Source organism: Cydia splendana, chromosome Z, assembly GCF_910591565.1.
Source record: "Cydia splendana chromosome Z, ilCydSple1.2, whole genome shotgun sequence".
Taxonomy (NCBI): domain Eukaryota; kingdom Metazoa; phylum Arthropoda; class Insecta; order Lepidoptera; family Tortricidae; genus Cydia; species Cydia splendana.
Window position 1 is genome coordinate 4,420,815 of NC_085987.1, and position 19,979 is coordinate 4,440,793.

Genomic DNA, 19,979 nt, shown 5'->3' on the forward strand with positions numbered 1-19,979 from the left:
CCCAACCCACTTCTCTAGTAGCATTTCTTTTCTGGAAGGGTCGCAGTTCAAACCTAACCTAACCCACTTTTCTTGTAGCATTTCGTTTCCGTAAGGGACGCAGTTCAAACCTAACCTAACCCACTTTTCTAGTAACATTTCGTTTCCGTAAGGGTCGCAGTTCAAACCTAACCTAAGCCACTTTTCTAGTAGCATTTCTTTTCTGTAAGGGTCGCAGTTCAAACCTAACCTAACCCACTTTTCTAGTAGCATTTCGTTTCCGTAAGGGTCGCAGTTCAAACCTAGCCTAACCCACTTTTCTAGTAGCATTTCTTTTCTGTAATGGTCGCAGTTCAAACCTAACCTAGCCTACTTTTCTAGTTGCATTTCGTTTCTGTAAGGGTCGCAGTTCAAACCTAACCTAACCCACTTTTCTAGTAGCATTTCTTTTATGTAATGGTCGCAGTTCAAACTAGGGCTCGCGGTCGTGTCCGGGTTTCGTGTACACGTGTTCGGTACCCGTTTCCGAACTACACGTACACGGTTTTCTGACCCGTTCTACACGTGTAGTCGTGCACACGTGTAATTAAGATCCGTGTATCCGGGTACCCGTGTACCCGTGTACACGGCGAAACGGACCTTAAATACACGCGGGCCTAACCCGTCCTTGGCGTGTAGCGGAGATTGTAGTAATGTATATATGGATGTTCTATGTGATTGATATGTGTTGTACCAATTTAATTTATTTTTCACCTCAGCAGCTCGAACAAGGGTACTTTGCTAACAGTGAGCAAAATGCGATTTTGTTAAAGGAAAATATAACATATTCCGTTCGTGGTAGTTTCAGTCAGAGATGGGCAAAATTCATTTGAATGACGAATTACGAATGAGAATTACCAAATCATTCGCGAATGACGAATAATTTTTTCGAATGATCATTCGTGTTCAATTCATTCGCGAATAATTTATTCGGCGAATAAAATAGCCCACGAATAAATTATTTGCGAATAATATTGTCGAATAGTTAGCTTACAAAATAACTATTTAGCTGTTTTATATCCCGATAGTAAAAAGAAAATGTTTTCTATCGGTTTATCTGGTTGGTTGATTTGAGGTGTGGAAACTGGGAATACGCCTCATGTATTGGCGGTCACGTGGGGCGAGAACAACTGGAAATACACCAATAATGGGGGTATTCCAGTTTGTCCCCTTCGGGAACATGTGGGAAAAGACAAACAATCTTTCCCATTTGTCCCCACTTCATTGAAGCAGGAACAAATAGGAACACACCATTAACGGGTGTATTCTTATTGTTCCCCGATGGGAATAGGCGCTGCATATAAAACATTTCCATTTGTCCCTCATGTATGGCGTAGGTCACGTGGATAGGGGACAAATGGGATTACAACAATAATGCACCCATTATAACCAATAATGGGTGTATGCCCATTTGTCCCCGCGGGGAACATATAGGAAAAGAAGCCGCATATAAATATTTCCCATTTGTTCCCACCTTATTTTTGTAAGGACAAAAGGGAACACACCATTTTCGGATGTATTCCCATTTGTCCCCGCCGGGTACAGAAGTGATAGGATTTGCATATAAATATTTCCCATCTGTACCCTCCTTATTGGTGTGGGGACAAATGGGAACACACCATTTTCGGAAGAATTCCTATTTGTCCACGCCGCGAGAGACATTTGGGAAAAGACGCTGCATAGAAATCTTTTGTATCGGCACCAAATGGGAACACCAATATCGGGGACAAATGGGAACACCAAAACTCATATAAAACATTCCCATTTGTCCCCGCCTCATGTATGGCGTAGTTCACGTGAATCGGGGACAAATGGGAATACACCAATAATGCACCCATCATTACCAATAATGGGTGAATTCCCATTTGTCTCCGCGGGGAATATATGTGAAGACCCTGCATAGAAATATTTTCCATTTTTCTCCACCTTATTGGGGTGGGGATAATTGGGAACACAATTTTCGGATGTATTCCCATTAGTCTACGTCGGGAACTGATGGAATAGGTGCTGCATATAAATCGTACCCATTTGTCTCCGCCTCGGGGACAAACGGGAACACCAATATCGGGGACAAATGGGAACATAAAACTCATATACAACATGCACATTTGTGCCCGCCTCATGTATGGTGTAGGTCACGTGAATCGGGGACAAATGGGAATACACAAATAATGCACCCGTCATTACCAATAATGGTCGAATTCCCATTTGTCTCCGCGGGGAACATATGTGAAGACCCTGCATAAAAATATTTTCCATTTTTCCCCACCTTATTGGGGTGGGGATAATTGGGAACACAATTTTCGGATGTATTCCCATTTGTCTACGTCGGGAACTGATGGAATAGGTGCTGCATATAAATCGTACCCATTTGTCTCCGCCTCACGTATGGCGGCGGTCACGTAGGGCAGGAACAAATAGGAATACACCAATAAAGAGTGTATTCCCATTTGTTCCCGCGAGAAACTTATGGGGAAAGACGCTGCATAGAAATCTTTTGAGGTGGGGACAAATGGCAACGCCAATATCGGGGACAAATGGGAACACCAAAATTTATATAAACATTCCCATTTGTCCCCGCCTCGTGCATGGCGTAGGTCACGTGAATTGGAGACAAATGGGAATACACCAATAATGCACCCATTATTGGTGTATTCCCATATTACTAATAATTACCAATAATGGGTGAATTCCCATTTATCTCCGCGGGGAACATATGGGTAGACCCTACATAATAATATTTTACACAAATATCGGATGTATTCTCACTTGTCCCGGCCGGGAACAAATGGGAATAGGCGCTGCATATAAACAATTCCCATTTGTCCCCACCATGGATGGCGACGGTCAGTTGGGGCCTTTCCCAAAATTTTCCTTGGCTCTAAAATACGCTGCAGTTGCATACCTATTCAGATTTGCCATCTGAGTGTGTATTACAAAAATCCTTCGTGTAATTTATTCGAATAATTCATTTCTTATTCGAAATTCTAAACGAATGGTTTATTCGCGAATATTAATCTCACCATAATTATTTAGATTAAAAATGATTCGAATAATGCCCAACTCTGGTTTCAGTAAGCATAAGCATAACTATCTACTTTTGTATTAAATAATCATTTAGGTTTATATAACACTTTAAACTCTCGCGTTTTGTACACATATTTAATTACACAAACGGGTCTACCGCGATATAATTTCATTGTTTTTACCTTTAATTCCGACGTTTCAGCTGAGTTTCACCAGCTGTGGTCACGGAAAGACTGACGTCCCAACAAATGGTAACATGGTGGTGGTGGTATTTAGGTTTACTTTAATTATCAAAAAACTACATCAATGAAGAAACTGAAATACCAACAATGAAGTCAACGGTTACTGAGATATTGTTAATTTTAATCTTATGATTATTGAAACAAATTGTACTTACCTACATATTATTGACATTACAAATCAATCCAGTAAAACTGCAAAGTAGGTAATCGAATCTTCCTAACCTTCCACATATTCAATCGTATGTCTTCATAGCACGAATCTCCGCTACACGAGAGTGAAGGGTCGAACCGGCGGGTAAATAAGATCCGTTATTTCGTGTATCCGTGTACCCGTGTACACGGGTACCCGTGTAAACGTTTCCGAATCCGGGCGGGTTCGTGTAGTTCGGGTTCTTAAGCCCGGCGGGCTTAAGAACACGGGTACCCGTGTCAGCGTGTAACACGTGTATCGGGAGCTCTAGTTCAAACCTAACCTAGCCTTGGGGAATGTAGCCAGCATTATGGGCACCCTTCCGCAGGGATCGGATCTGGGGGACTATTTGTGTTAGTTGTAATTTAGTTTTTATTTAATTGTAAGTTATTTTATAAGGTTAAATTTAGATGTGTTGAAATGCATTTGTATTTGTAGGTATTTTGTGATTTGACAATTTAATTGATTAATAATATTTTATATTTAAGAATGATGTATGAGTAATAAACATATATTTCCCACCTAGCCTACTTTTCTAGTTGCATTTCGTTTCTATAAAGGTCGCATTTTAAACCAGGGTCGCGGTGCTAACCTAACCCACTTAACTGATAGCAGTTGAAACCTAACCTAACCTACTTTTCTAGTAACTAGCATTTCAGTATGCTACTAGAAAAGTAGGTTAGGTTAGGTAGGTATGCGGTGCGGGGTACGGGGGGTTGAGCGGGAGGGGCTAGTAATTTTGGCATCATTTTACTTTATTTGGTAATTTAATGTATACATTTTTTGGTAATCATAGTGGTTTATTTAGGTGAAAATATCGCATTAATTTGGTCTTCAAGATTTGGTGATCATTAATGATTTTTGGTGATGGTTCAATATATTTGGTATTTGAATACAATTTGAAGTGTAGTCGTAATTAAAACTGTGGTACCTTTGTAATTTTAGGTCTTATTTTTTTGGTGTTCATTATTTTTTTTTTGGTAAGCATAATTTTTTTATTTAGGGTACCAAAGTATTTTTTGGTGGTCATTATATTTGTAGCCTTTAAAAAATTAATGCTCACGGCTCGGACCCTATTTGACACGAGAAAGTAACAGAGGGTGCCATTGCTATTTTTGTGAAATTGCCGATCTAAAGAAGACAGAAATGTTAATTTTTGTAAGACATAATTTATGTAGTAGAAGTTGAAGAGAAAGAAATCCGAGAAATCCTGAAGTCCTAATAAATGTCCTAAATTGAGAACCTTGTGCGAAAAATATGTTTCTTAACCCATTCAGCGCTAATCACGACACGTTGTCGTTTTACCTCCCCGAACCATTTTCGCTATATACCGGGAAACCCATGTCATCGGCTACGACGTAGCGCTAGGACCGTAGTTCAGCTGAACCTTGACCCTCGAAATTTTACTTGAGGTTTGAATGCTGGTTGCCGCCTATCAGTGCAAATCGTATGGAGACGGATCCAACTTCGCACGCAGGCGCCAACCCCATATTATTAAGTAACAGGTACTACTCTGTTCTGTCTTCGCCGATCCACAGTCACGGGGCGACCGGCGAGAGGGACACCCGTTCCCAAACGCCGTCGCAACCCGAATTAATCCTATGAGAGAAAATTCAAAACCTGCGGTTTTATCCTAAGCGTCCGAAACCGCTGCTTCAAATTTGGAACGATACCGTTTGAATGACTGTTTTTTTTTTAAATTTCTAAAGTGACTGACTTCTCGTGTTTTGTTTTTTAAGGGCTTAAGTGATGCCTCGTGGTGAAAATGTCAAACGTGTTTGGGATTGTTTCACACAGTGTTCAGGATACCATGGTAAGTCGTTGCGACAAATTGCTATGTTGAATTTTACTTCAAATTAAACTTTACCCGCAGCAAGCGATTTCCATTTTCGAAATAGCGCGGCTTTTGATGTTTTAAAATTTTGAATTTAAAACGCTCGGCGATGAGATTTGTTTAATTCCAGTAGATAGTTTTTTTTAATGCCTTTTTAGGCATGTCCATATCGGAAAGGTATTACGTTAAGTTTTGTTAAACTGAGTTTCGTTGGATAAATTTAAACCTTTTAGTGCAACTGTGGATGTATTTATTTTGTTTGCAAATGCATTATGGACGCGAACGTATATTTTGATATTTTCAGAGCTTTGCAGGAGTAACTGATTATTTTTGACTCTTCCACCATTCGTTCCGGATTTTAATTTGTTTTTATTGGATCGCCGGAAAGCATTTATCAAATTGATTTCATTGCTATTTTTAATAGGCCCGCACCAACCTCACCACTCCGGTATTCGCTTATCAACTTCACTGTCCTTTTTTTGTCAGTGTATAAACGCAAACATGTAGTTTTTAGGGTTCCGTACCCAAAGGGTATAAACGGGACCCTACTACTAAGATTTCACTGTCCGTCTGTCTGTCTGTCATCAGGCTGTATCTCATGAACCGTGATAGCTAGACAGTTGAAATTTTCACAGATGATGTATTTCTATCGCCGCTATAACAACAAATACTAAAAAGTACGGAACCCTCAGTGGGCGAGTCCGACCCGCACTTTTCCGGTTATGTTTTCAAGAGAGATACTTATTAAAACATATTTTCTCTTCAGAGAGTTAGAAAACATACTAGTCGCAAATTAAAATCAAAACTCACACTTAAAATTGGGCAAATTGTGTTCCTCACTTTTGATCAGGTAGGTAGATAATTTTAATATCGAGTAGAAATAAATGTTAGCTTTATAAAAACTGCGGCTACAATGGAAAAGAAATAAGAAACATAATTGTTTCTCTTTCTAAAGAGACTTAGAATAGGTACACACTTTTGGCACAAAGTTGTAACCAAAATATAAAAAAAACGCTTTTTTAATTTCAGGCACTCGTAGTTACTCCTAATTCTGGTTTAAATAAATTGTCGTTCAAAAAAAGAGTTCAGCTGTAATTTTCAACAATCGTAAATTTCTTTAAATTTAATCGTCATAATTTTAAGTATTACGCCACGCTTTACCTAGGTGTTCGTACTTCAGTGCCATGTCAAGTACAGGAAATGTGGCCTACTTTCAAAAAGAGAAATTTATCCATCCGGTTTAACCGTATTAACCCTAATAAGGCCCAATTAAATATTTATTTAATTATTGTTCAGAACACGTACTGTCATACATAAAAACTTACAAAAATATATAAAAATAGACCTGGAGGTTCATAAATGTAAACATTAAAAAAGTAAGAAAAAATACAAAAGTCTTTGCGAAGAGGAAAATAAGTAAAACACAACGTATTATTTATCAGTGAAGTTGGATCACGTACGTTCTTTTAAAATTTAAAGCATCGAGAGAATGCATAAATGGATATATGTTACATGAGTGTTCAATACAGTTTTTTATACTGAAAAAGGTATGTCTAGAACAATTACAAGGTACCTGCTTTTACTCATTATACTACAGACACGCTCTTATTCTCTTAACAATAAAGTCGCGTCAAGATCATTTTGAACACCTCGCCCGCTTAGCAACTTCTGCTGCTGACTGTACCAGAGGTCGCTGCTACATTTGTGAAAGATTTTAATAAATTCAATATTTAAAGCTAAATAAAATAAATCAACTGAATTATTGTATGAATTATAAGGAGATTATGTCCAAAAAATGTTATATATCTTTACCCTCCCTAGCCTCCTACTTTAGACTATAATCCTCTACTTTATAGCATCATTACGAAAAGGTCCGTAAGCACATTTTTATTTACTGAAATTTTATTTGGTGTTTAGTGTAAAATTCATTCATTTCTCGTGGTCGTAAAATTCGTCTTTATGGTCGAAGGCTGCATAGAATGGCTTTTCTGATATAGTATATAGTAATATAATTGCATAGGATTGCTAATATGTACTCGCCGTCTGGACAATAACTAGTTTATATAACTATTGCATTCGGACTTAAGTACTTAGGCCATTTTATTATTTCTACTCAGAATCATGAGCTCTTAGGAGAAAAAAAGTGTCCCAAGATTTCCATACATTTTTCGATCTTTTCATTCCGTAACCGCCATACAAAGTCTATGAAAAAATGGTAACGGAATGGGAAAAAAACCTTGGGACACTTTTTTTCTCCTATTAGGATAGAAAGAGCTCGTGATTATGAGTAGAAATAACATAAAAAATCCCAATTTTGAAAAAAAAAGTGTAGGGGACAACTTTAAATAAAATGGCCCACATAACATAGGTATTAGTAGACCTTAGTAAGACCCAAAACCGATTTATGTACCTATTCTTGAATTTGGAACTTTCTTTTATTTCTATAAGAGTTCAAAATAAGAATTGAATTTGTAACGCGGGGACTAACGAAAATAAATAGTGCAGACTTGCAGAGCCTCTAGAACATTATGCATATTTATTAGACCGCAGTTTGACTTCTGATCTTTGTACTTAGAGGTATTCTTAGACTTCAAGAAACGTTGAAACCACGCCTTTTTCATAAATCGGACGAGTGAGTGATTCTAGCCCCTGGCGTACCACAATCCGATTGATATATTAAAAGTTCGTTTATATATTTTTATGCCTAAATTTGTATAATTTAGATATTTGTGTCGACTTTAACTTTTGTTTTCTGGCACCTAACTTCGTCCTCCGTCTTTCAGGAAAATTCCAAAATGTCACAGAAATTCCTGATGTCTGCAACCCTGAGTGCTTAATATTTTTCTAAATGACTCTTGGGAAATCATGTCATTTATTTAAAAAATATCCGCTACGCCGTAGCTCGTAGCAGATATTCAGATCGTAGCACACATCTGGCTATCATCTGGCGTAGCCTCGGCGTAGCACTTGACATTAACTATCAGGCCAATTAGCACGTGCACTGACAACAATTCAATTCAATATCAAAAACACATGTCAAAATACATATATGTACAATAAAAAAAATAATATACAAATGTCAGAGTAATATTAACAAATGTCAAAATAGTAATATATACAAAGGTCAATAAAACCGTCAAAAAATGAAAATAGAAATGTCTCGAATATTAAGGAATAATTTTACATTAAACCGATATTAGAATGATATTAGAATCATATCAGTTAGCTGTGATTCACGCGTTCAATTCGCTCAGACTTGGCTGCAGACGTACTAGTGCGAGTGAGACGCCCGCGCGAATGAAAAGTAACTGATATGATTTTATTATCAATATTATCATTCTAATATCGGATTGATGTCAGTGTACGTCCGAATTGGCCTGTATATCGTTAAAACGATATCCAGGAGGCCAATTCTGATTTGACAATTTGATAGGGTTTGGATTTTGTTTTTATCGACCTTGACAATTGCTCACGCTCAGCATTCATCTAATTATATGTGCTCTTTTTGTGACAAAGAAAAGAATTATTATTCTTAATCTTACATAAATAAGAGATGATTAAATCGCCGCTTTCTAGTTTAATAAGGATTAATTATCTTTTGAAAAAGTTGACGTTCTTAATATAATTGTACTAAAGATAGGACGTTGGGCCTCTCTGTATTTCCAACATTAAGTAAAAATTTATTTTTAGAACGGCCCTTTTCAGGACAGGACTAATATTAGCGTAGGTATTAGCGTGGCAAACTTAACAAAATAATTACCTACATTATTTTATACGAGAATAGAATATCACGTAAAAATTTGTTTGACCCATAATTTGAAAACTAATAAGTATTTATGTTTATGTATTTTATTTATATACAAGGTGGGCACTGTGACAAGGTAAGAAATGGTACAGAAATTAAATTCCTCTACCGTACATACAATAGTAGTTTGTGTTACATGGATCAAAATGATATATTTCCGTCAAGGGCGTATATTGAATCCTGAATAAAGCGATGGATTCTACAATGCTAACTCACTACGTTCGGGATTCTAAAGTAGAATCCTGAGCGTAATGAGGGATTCAAGTGTTAACGCCCAAGACGAAATAATTTTGATACCGTGTGACACATACTGCTTTTCACATCAACTATGAGGAAAATGAAAAATAAATAAATGAGGAAATTATTATGCATCAAAACACTATTTAAGCTAAAAAAATTGTATGTAAAAATGAAAAAAGAAATGTGTCCTATAACAGAAAAGTACCACTTTGATCCCTCCTAGCAGGGAAGAAAAGTGCCACTATGGCTATGCCGAATAGGTGGTGTGTAAAATGTATTTATAACCATGTATGTAGTCCCGATCAGACGTAGTCAACCCTTTCCTTATTAATATATGTACAAACCACAAAAAACTTACACTAAATAGAAAAGTAATATACAAATGTCAAAGTAATATTAACAAATGTCAAAATAGTGCACGCACGCTAGTGCGTGTCGTGCTATTTTAGTCAGTCTCGGTACAAAAACTGCTGAGGATGACTGAATTAGCATGACAAATACGAACGTTTCCGAGAAAATACGATGGAAAACAATTATGCAGTATCCTGCATGTAGTGTTGATAGTTTGGTTGGTAGGAACTCGAATCTTTTGAGTATACATTTGACGAACTAGACTGCGTTAAAAATACTTTCGCGTCTTGTCTCGAGTCGAGTCTCCTTTAAACACAATTTACTAGGAGTCGAGCATCCGAATAAAGACTCCGTTAACAATTTTGTAGGTTTTATCTAAATAAGTGCCAGTAAAAAAATTATTGTATTTGTACCTAAACCATGAATTTTACATGAAGATAATTGAATTAGGATGATTTTAAAAGAGCGAGCATCCTCTGAAAGGACTCAAGCCTCTAAAACAGACTCGAGCTACAAGCTAAAAAGAATTCGAGTTTCGACTTAATTATTAAACCCAATTCTAAATTTCAAGAAAATTGAAAAAAATCTATAAAGCCTTTAGCAAGATTTGGCACCCCGTCCAAATTGAAATGTTGCATAACTTCGTCTTGAAATCTTACAAGATTTTCCACAAGTTTTTACCCCTCCCTAAGGAGATCCCTTAAGGGTTGATTTAAGAAACTGTCTTGTTACATAGGTAAAGCAATTTAAGAGGCAATCTCTGCAATCATGTTTTCTGGTATTTTAACTTTAGTGTTTAGATATTAAAAGTAATATTATAAATGGTGTACCTAAATACGAAAGATCATGTTGTTCAAAGGATCGTTGACAGCCAGTTTTATCATTATCTAATAAAATGTGCGCAACGGTCTTCTATTATTAAATAACTGGAACACCCTTTCAGCCTTTCCCCACATATCGTCTATGTCCTTACAAACTTTTCCATGCCGTCAACCGCGGCGCCACTTTCTACGCCACAGGCGAAAATTGCTTAGAAAATATTTTAGTTCCTAAATTGACCACCTGGATAAATAAACTTGGAGTTTTCGAATTCCGAGCGCGCCCGAGGAAACCCGAAGGTCTCTGTAGGCTTACAGGATATCCGAACATCTTATTCTTCACATAGCTTACAGAGTTTAGGTTAGCATTCGACTTCGCAAAACCAATTTACGCCTGACCCCCTGAGACGTAATAACTGCAAACGAAAATACACTGGTGGTACCAAAGAGGCGATTGGTTTTAAAGCGTCGGGAACTAGCCCAGGACCGACGAAAATGTACTTACATTGTACGAATAAAACGTTGCGTCTATTTCTTTCAACAAGGTCCTGTGTAGCTTTCTTGTTAATGTAAAAGCGAACTTGTTGCGTACTCAGTAAGGTTCGTATACGTAGGACAGCCTAGAAAAGATATGAGGTTGGTGAATTAAGTATTTGATTTGATTTATAGCTTAGCAAATTTATCTGAACCAAGAGTTTCTTGTTACTGTGGTACTCTGAGCGGCCGAAATGTAATATTTGTTGCGTCGAGATCTATCTTGGAATATTTGTATCTTTCTCTATGTACAGTCGCCATCATACTGTTGGAGCGACCAAGACGTTTAACAATATCGGAATATGTACACTCAGCTGCAAAAGTGACTTTTAAGGTATTTTGTGTATTATACATACATACTCGTACTCGATAAATAATAAATAAAAAAAATATGATAGGACAATTTTACACAGATTTTACTAGACGACGATATATATGTATATCGGGTGGAACAGAACGAAGGACTTTTACGCAAACGGGGTATTGTTGAGGCTACGTACTTTATTTTTCACTAATTAATCACGTTAATATTTCTAACCGTTTTTGAGATACAGTTTGTTAAACATTAGTGCAAAAATCTGTATGTTTCAACCCTAGCAAGTAGATCCTATTGTATGACATGACATGTGTCAATTTAAAATGTAAATAACTTTGTAGGGTTGTCACTGCTATAAAAATACTTCATTTTATTGATTTTGTTTAACTTTTTAATCCAGCTTTACGATTATAATAACTCGATTGTAGATCACTTAGATAACACTATCCTTTTAGCTTAGTCTCTAGAAATGTTCCACCCTGTATAATATACACATATATATAAATACTTATATACATAGAAAAAATCCATAACTCAGGAACAAATATTTGTTATGAACACACAAATCAACATCAACTCTTAACCCTTTATAAGGCAGAGACGATTTGAAAACCACTTAGTTAATAAACATTTTCGGAGAAGAACATCCTCTTTTTTATTTAACTATAATGGTATTATATAGCGAATATATCAGGCTTTCTTTCCTCATTCATACTTTTTCGGTCAGTATTTAATTTTAGTGTAATTAATTAATCTATAGTATGTGGTCAATTTATGCACTATGCCTGTCAAGGGAAGCAAGCTATCGTCATTGTTTCCATTATACTATTAAAAATATACACGTCGCTGTATCTAATAATTTGAATTATAGCTCTTGCAATTCACGATGGCGAGTGGCGAGACTCTTATTGGTATGATGACAAGGTCTAATTTTGATAAATCCACTCTCCATCGTGAATTGCAATAACTGTACTATTGTTTGTAGTGTCAGGAAAGTGTATCATTTGCCACTTAAGATTAATAAAATTATAAAAGGTTACATGCTATAATATATCAATAAGTATTGTAATTAGAACTTTTAGCATGGTATTACGTACATGGCAGTTATGACAAAGCACCTTATGTTTGTCATGTCAATGTCAATGAATAGGTGTATTGGAAACAGATCATCTGAAAACTCAAGTGCACTAACAGGCTGAGTGCATATATTGGCCACATGTTTTTCTTAATGATTTCGTTTTTTTTTTGCCGTAGATGTGTTCCCCAGTGCATTACAAACATGGTAGAGTATTTAACTTTCACGTAGCATATCTGTATAACTGGGGCCTTATAAAGGGTTAAGATGGGAATAACTAATGATACCTTCACTTTTGGATTAAATATTGTTTTTATTAACATCTGCTCGCCAAGCGAATGTTATGTACGTATATTTGCAAATCTACATACTTATAAAATGTATAGTATGCCCTTTTTTTTCTCTTTGGGACCCCCACACCCCACCCTATCGTCTTTTGAGCGTCGGTGTCTAGAGTGGGTATTTTTATTGAAAAACACTTTTGAAAAATAAGTCCCAGCAAATATGTAACAATAAAGGGGCCCACTGATTAACAGTCCGCCGGACGGTATCGGCCTGTCAGTTAGAACAAAATTTTGACAGTTCCGAACAACTGACAGGCCGATACCGTCCGGCGGACTGTTAATCAGTGGGCCCCTTAACGCAATTTCTAATTTATTAATGCTATTACCGTAAACTCAAGCAGGTATACACACAACCTTACATTTGCGCTCCTAATCTTTTTCTGAAGTTTCTCTATGAGGGCCGAGACTCTACTACTTAAATTAAGCTTTAATAATATTTATAAAAAATCTACAGCGTCTACTTATATTATTTTTTTAAGAAGAAGGCAGGATTATTTATAATCTTAATCTCTACCAATACTTACGTCATAAATATTGTCTTTCTGATAATAAAAACATTCTAAGCTGACTAGCGGTACCTAATTAAGAAAATAATATCACTTCAAAAGCTTAGCAGTCAACAAAACAATTAATTAAATTAAGAATGTTCTAGGAATAGGGTATTATACTGTATTTAAAATAAATTATTTTACACCATACATGAAATAAAGCCCCAGATAATTATTAGAAAAACACAGGAGGTATTTTAAACACAAGTTCTATTTAATAAATCGGATAGAAATATAAAAAGTAGGAGAGTTGACCGTGACTACGTCACGATGTAATGTTTCATATCATAGACCTATATAATATTTCATATAAATTCCATATTAGCAAATCGTTTTGACAGTTCTAAAAAAGTAACTGATTTGACTAGTAGGAAAATACCCTTTTGTATTTTTACCCGCCTCCACAATATGGGCCCCCACAAAAAGCGACAGGATGGCTCAAGGGTGTAGGGGCTGAGGGAAGAGAGGTATCACTGGCCTTTAAACATATAACCAACTCGCCACTTATGTAGCCACTTCCACCCTCGAGAACGCAGCTCTCGCAACTCCATTCTGGATGGCCGGCTAAGGCAAGACAGAGGCAGAGATTCAGTTTAAGGCACAGTATGTATAAGTTACTCTATGGTTTACTAGCTAGCTTAGTGCTGCGCTCTGGCGGCAGAACATTGCAGTAACACCCCCTATTCACGAACCCTTTGGATCTGAAACAAAAGCAAAATTGCAAAGATTAGAGCTAAATAATGAACACTGAATTATAAATAACCTAGAATGTAGAATGTTTATGTTGGGTATTTCGGCCATTACTCAAACATACCTGCCCGCCGGATAATATTTAAAACTGTTATCTTATGTGTAACATCAACACGCTCAATGTGGTGTAAATAATTATATAATTTATATACACAGTATCCGGTTTTGAGAGCATTAGATTTTAGTTTAAAGGTAAACTTTTAAACGAAAACTCCCTCGGAGAAAACGCCACTATAACTCGAAAGCTATCCTTTCTCCGTCCGTTCGTTCCGTCCGTTAAATCCGTTATATCCGTTAAATCCGTTATATCCGTTAAATCCGTTATATCCGTTAAATCCGTTAACGTGTAATCAGGTAACTATAGTCCTTAAGTACAACTAGCGGCTCGATTCGGAAAATAAAATTAGATTTCTACTAGACTTCAATAAGTTACGATACGGATACGTTTCCGCGATTCTGGAGGTCCTCTTGAACGATTTCGACAAGTTATGACTTAGATATCCAAGTCACATCTAGTCGATATCTAATGTAGATCTAGTTGATCTCTAAATCGTCTCAAGATCTTGTGATTATCTCTAAATCCGAATAGGTCTGTAGCTCCATAGTTGTACTGGACCATTCCAGTTTTTAACGTAGATTCTTAACGAGCCTTTATGATTTGTACTCGTTACATTTATTTAGGAGATTAGATACACCAATGCTCTTTCTAAGTATATTATTATACTCAACGTAATTTAAAAATACTTATACATATTTTACTGGAACTTAAATTTGGACCATAGTTGTAAGCTGTGGACTAAAGTTACCTGATTTTACGGTACCTCTTTGAAGTACAACCTTAAAAAGTATTTACTCGTAACCCAACAAGTTTATTTTTATAACTAAGCGGACATGTATAAAAAAAAAATTGTGAACTCTCTCTCTTTCTTTCTTACACATGTTCTATCGTGTTCTGTTTCTATTCTGTTTTTGTTTTAAGTTTTAGTTTTAATTTTGGGTGCCCTAAAAACCAGCGTCGTGTCTTAAGGGGCCCACTGATTAACAGTTCGCCGGACGGTATCGGCCTGTCAGTTAGAACAAAATTTTGACAGTTCCGAACAACTGACAGGCCGATGCCGTCCGGCGGACTGTTAATCAGTGGGGCCCTTAACAGACACTGCTTACGCTGAGTGGCATCCTACTTTGTGCGTGTCATTATTTAATTCGTTGCTGAATTAGTTATAAAAATTTTTTTCACTTCTCATGCTCAAAAAGTGCACCTTTATGTCGTGCGTAGACGACATAAAATCGCATTTTATGCTCTAGAGCATAAAGTAAAATCATCTATTACGACCCTTATTGACTTAGCAATAAAGTCCAAATTCTGCCATACAAACTGCCAGCCCTGCCGGCGCGCCCCCGACCGGCGCTCTCCCGATCGGCGTGCCCCGCGCCTCCGACCGGCCCAAGAACAATTTTCTTTAGTCTTGAATAAATACGTTAAAATAACCTAAAATATTTGATTTTTTGTATATTTTCCTCGCAATCGAAGTGAAAAGCAGAGTGTACAACAAGGGCATAAATGTCCATTTTTACCCTCGTCTACTATTTTGGTCTTCGCTTCGCTCAGACCAAAAAATTGCCTCGGGTAATAATGGGTCACTTTATGCCCTTGTTGTACAATCTACTATCTATTTCTATTTCTATTCTCCATAATAATTATACCCCACCGGCAGCTTTGAATATTGCCCTATACACAATTTCCCGCTAGTGATTGGTTAGTAAAAGTTTTAATTGGCTAAAATAACATTCTATTATGTCAAAACCTCCTGCGCGACATTACAATATTTCACGTTGTCAACATAGCACTGTACGTTTAGGTCATTTTAAGCTCTAGTTAGACTTTTATAGTTATCCAGGTTAAGGATGATTCACGCTAGACCGGGCCGTGTCCGGGCCGGAGACTCCGGCGCTTCATTTTCTATTGAAAGCATCACGTGATCCGTCATCTGTCATAGAAAAGTAAGCGTCGGAAGCTCCGGCCCGGACACGGCCCGGTTAGGCCCGGTCTAACGTGAGTCATCCTTTATTCTAGATCGAATTGACTTTAAGTATTTAGTTTTCTTTTGTCATTAGTAGGTACGAAGACAAAAAAATCACAATAAACAGGATTAGATATCACTGATTACTTATTCCGAGCACGTCACGAAAAGGTCCGTTTGTTCCGTAATTTAAACACAATTATACACCTTACGCCATTGAGTTAGAGTTGAAAAATCATCGCACACTAGGAGGGGGGAGGGAATTTTATTCCTATCGCCCCAGTTGGTAAGAAAGAATATTATGAGTCTAAATTAGAAGAATCGACTCAGTTTGACAAGAATGTGCTAAAAAGATTTTCGAGTCTTGGCATTAGGACTAGTCTACAAAAGTCGTAAAGGTGAAACTGCAAAGATACACCTATAAAGGTAGTTTTAGACTGCACTAGCGTTACTGCAGCTGTACCTAGTACTGTGCAGCATTGATATACCGACTGCATTAGGTACTGCTGGAAATGCCAAATTTAATATCAGAGTGGGTTTTTAGTAAAAATGGTACCAATTACTTTTTTCTAAAAACCATTAACTTTTGGGTTTTTTGAAAAAAAGTGTCCCTAGTTTTCATACAAATTTTGGGTGTCAGTTTTGTAACGGTCCATACAAAATGTATGTGAAAATGCGTTACAAAACGGCGATTTTTTGGGGACATATTTTATTTTATTTTAAATCGATAGTCCTCGTGATTCTCAATAGAAATAACACAGAAGTAGATGCATTTTCGAAAAAAAGTATATAGTATATTTAAGTGAAAATGCCCATCAATGTCTTAATAAATTGACCCTTTTGGGGAATTCCGATTGAATTGATTGAATGTTGTTTAAAATGTAATGATGATAGGTTCTGATGCAGTAAAGTAACATGGAAGTGGGCAGCTAATTAATACTTTACGAAGAATTAGTCTTGAAACGCCGGGTACATATTACTTTACTTAAACCACTTAAAGCAACTACACCGAAAAGTCATGCTGTACGAGCACATACACATTGGTGAAATCGTCATAATTTTGATGAAAGCTATTTTTTAAAAGAAAAAGAAGACCCTTTTGACATGTCCTGTAGCAATACAGACTGAAGTATTTGGTGTGCAGCATTACCACGAACGATTGTGCAGTTGGAATCCGAATTTAACCTTTAGTTTACGCCTATTTCTACACTGGTTTCTTTGATCGACCCGCCGGCTCTCTAGGCAATCAGAATACTAACAGTATATCGCAATTTAGTATATGTACATATACATTTATGGACACGTGTAAGCCCACCTAAGGAATAAGTAGGTAGTATACTAAGTTTATTAGTGTGAGTTTAAACATAAACTTAGATATTTCCTTCCATCTTTTACGTTTATTTAGTTCATAAATAAACCATGTACGAAGTTTATATCACTGTCAAAGAATAACGTACTCTGTCAGGGTCATCATTATTCTTAGGTTTAATTTCTGAACCTTAAGTATCGTGTATAGTTAGGCAGCTATACACGGTATTTCAACCAAATGAGATAGTGATAGGGAATTGCAAATGTATGTACCTACACCTGAAAAGTAAAGTCTCAGTGTAACGAATGTGTAATTGTATTTTCTGATTCTTATATACAATAAAAACTTTGAAACTATGAAACTTTGAAAACTTTGAAACTTTAAATGAAAGACTAGAAAAGATAGTTACTATAATGAAACTTCACTACCTTATAAAACAAAGCCCCCGCCGCGTCTGTCTGTTTATGTGTTTGTATTTTCGCGATAATCTTAAAAACTACTGAACGGATTTTCATGCGGTATTCACTTATCGATAGAGTGATTTTTGAGGAAGGTTTAAGTGTATAATTTATGAACCCGTGCGAAGCCGGGGCGGGTCACTGTGTTCTTATAAAGCTCCAGACCGATTTCGTAAATAAAACAGAAAAAAACGTAGGTAATATATATTTAAAAACTGAAAAAAGTGGTCAAAACCTGTTTGATATATACTCGTACGTTGTCGAATTAAGCCTTAATATTATCTAGCCCTAGCGGTAGCTATCTAGCGGATGATCTAGCCCTGCTTGGAGCATCTGTAGACGAAGTGCGGCAAAGCGTCAGTGTTCTGGCAACAGAAGCTAAAAAGGTCGGCCTGAGTATTTCACACGTAAAGACCGAGTATCTCCACATGCGACGCTATAAAAATACCCGCGCTCCACCCCAAAATCTAAATCTAGGAGATATAAAGTACAAAGGAGTGTCAAAATTTAAATACTTAGGCTGCACCGTTACAGACACCAACAATCGTGACGAGGATATCAATATCAGGATCCAGAATACCTTGCGATGCAGTGCAGCTCATAAGGTGTTAGTGTCCAAGCTCCTAAGTAGACGCGCCAAAATCCGAATCTATAAGACCGTGATTCGCCCAATCCTAACCTACGGATGCGAAGCGTGGACACTGACACTCAAGGAAGAAAACATGCTGCTAGTGGCCGAGAGGAAGATCCTCCGTAAGATTCTGGGCCCAAAAAAAGACCGGACGGAAGCTGGTCAGTCCTTACGAACCGTGAAATCAAAAACCTAGTGGCTGAACCTAACATCATGGGAGAGACTAAATTTCACAGACTCCGTTGGTTGGGCCACCTTGAGAGAATGGATGAAGATCGGAACGTGAAAAGAGCATACCTGGGCCGTCCAGCAGGAAGACGTCCTATCGGACGCTCCAGATATCGCTGGTGCGACATGGTGGAGGCGGACCTGCGCGAACTTCGAGTCAGCAATTGGCGAGAGGTCGCACAGGACCGAGAAAAGTGGCGCTGTCTTGTGTCGGAGGCCAAGTCTCATTTTGGGTCGCTGAGCCAACGGAGTAAGTAAGTAAGTGAGTATTAGAAACGTATTTAGGTAGGTACCTACGTGGTTTAATTTAGATTTGGTCTCATTAAAAGAAGGCTATGGCATTTTCTTAGTAAACTGAAACTATAAAGTAAATGGTACCCGGCAGTCCTTCGCGACTAATTGCTATCAATTGATACCTGGCTGGCTGACTGGACGAACGAGCCTACTTATTCAGTTCCACTTCTATTGGTGCAAAGTCTATATTAAAGGCTTTAAATTGAATAAGAAACATACGTACGTGTCCTTTATAAAAGCAGCTGTACACAAATTATATAGAGCAGGGGTCTCCAAACTTTTTTACCCGAGGGCCATATTGCGCCGCAGAAAATTTCGTGCGGGCCACCGTCAGTTTTTGCGCCGGGGGAGGGTGTCTGGTTGCTGCTGTTAGGAACAGTTCCAATCTCAATGAATCTCGCGGGCCGGACAGTGGGCAATCGCATTGGGTGTCGGCGGGCCGGATAAGAACGCGTCGCGGGCCGGGGTATGGAGACCCCTAATATAGAGCAACGAACTCGAATAACTACTTATTGTGCCGCGAGCGACTCCTGTACTGCGCGCAGCTTGGCAGCGTCAAATATTGTAATGCCGCGCGAGAATATTGACATAATTATAGAATTTTATTTTAGCGTATCAAAACTTTTAGTGTCCAATGACAACTTTTATTTAACTAATAGCGGGAAATTATTCCCTCCATGTCATTGGGAATAATGCGTTAATACTAAAACAAAACTGTTCTATACACATGCACAACATAGTATTGTAGTCTTATTTATGTATGTAGTTGAAATTCACATATCGGAATCGGCCATTTATGCTTCTCGTCAAAAGTTAACAAAAGAGCCCGTTTTTACTTTAATTAACATTTATTTTAAGTGTGATTTAAACTGTTAACTGAAGTCGTGAAAATCTTACAGACTATAGTGTCTGGATTTTGATTGATTCTCTAGGTACACTTTTGACC

General features: G+C 37.3%; 1 protein-coding gene across 1 annotated transcript in view; it reads left to right on the forward strand.

Annotated features, from left to right (window-relative positions):
- The first annotated feature begins 5,043 nt into the window (after positions 1-5,043).
- Positions 5,044-19,979, forward strand: part of LOC134804278 (uncharacterized) — a 102,289-nt gene continuing 87,353 nt past the window's right edge. Inside the window, exon 1 of the mRNA XM_063777272.1 lies at positions 5,044-5,290. Within this exon, the coding sequence (XP_063633342.1) occupies positions 5,227-5,290 (64 nt within the window). The 5' untranslated portion in view covers positions 5,044-5,226. The remainder of the gene's footprint in view (positions 5,291-19,979) is intronic.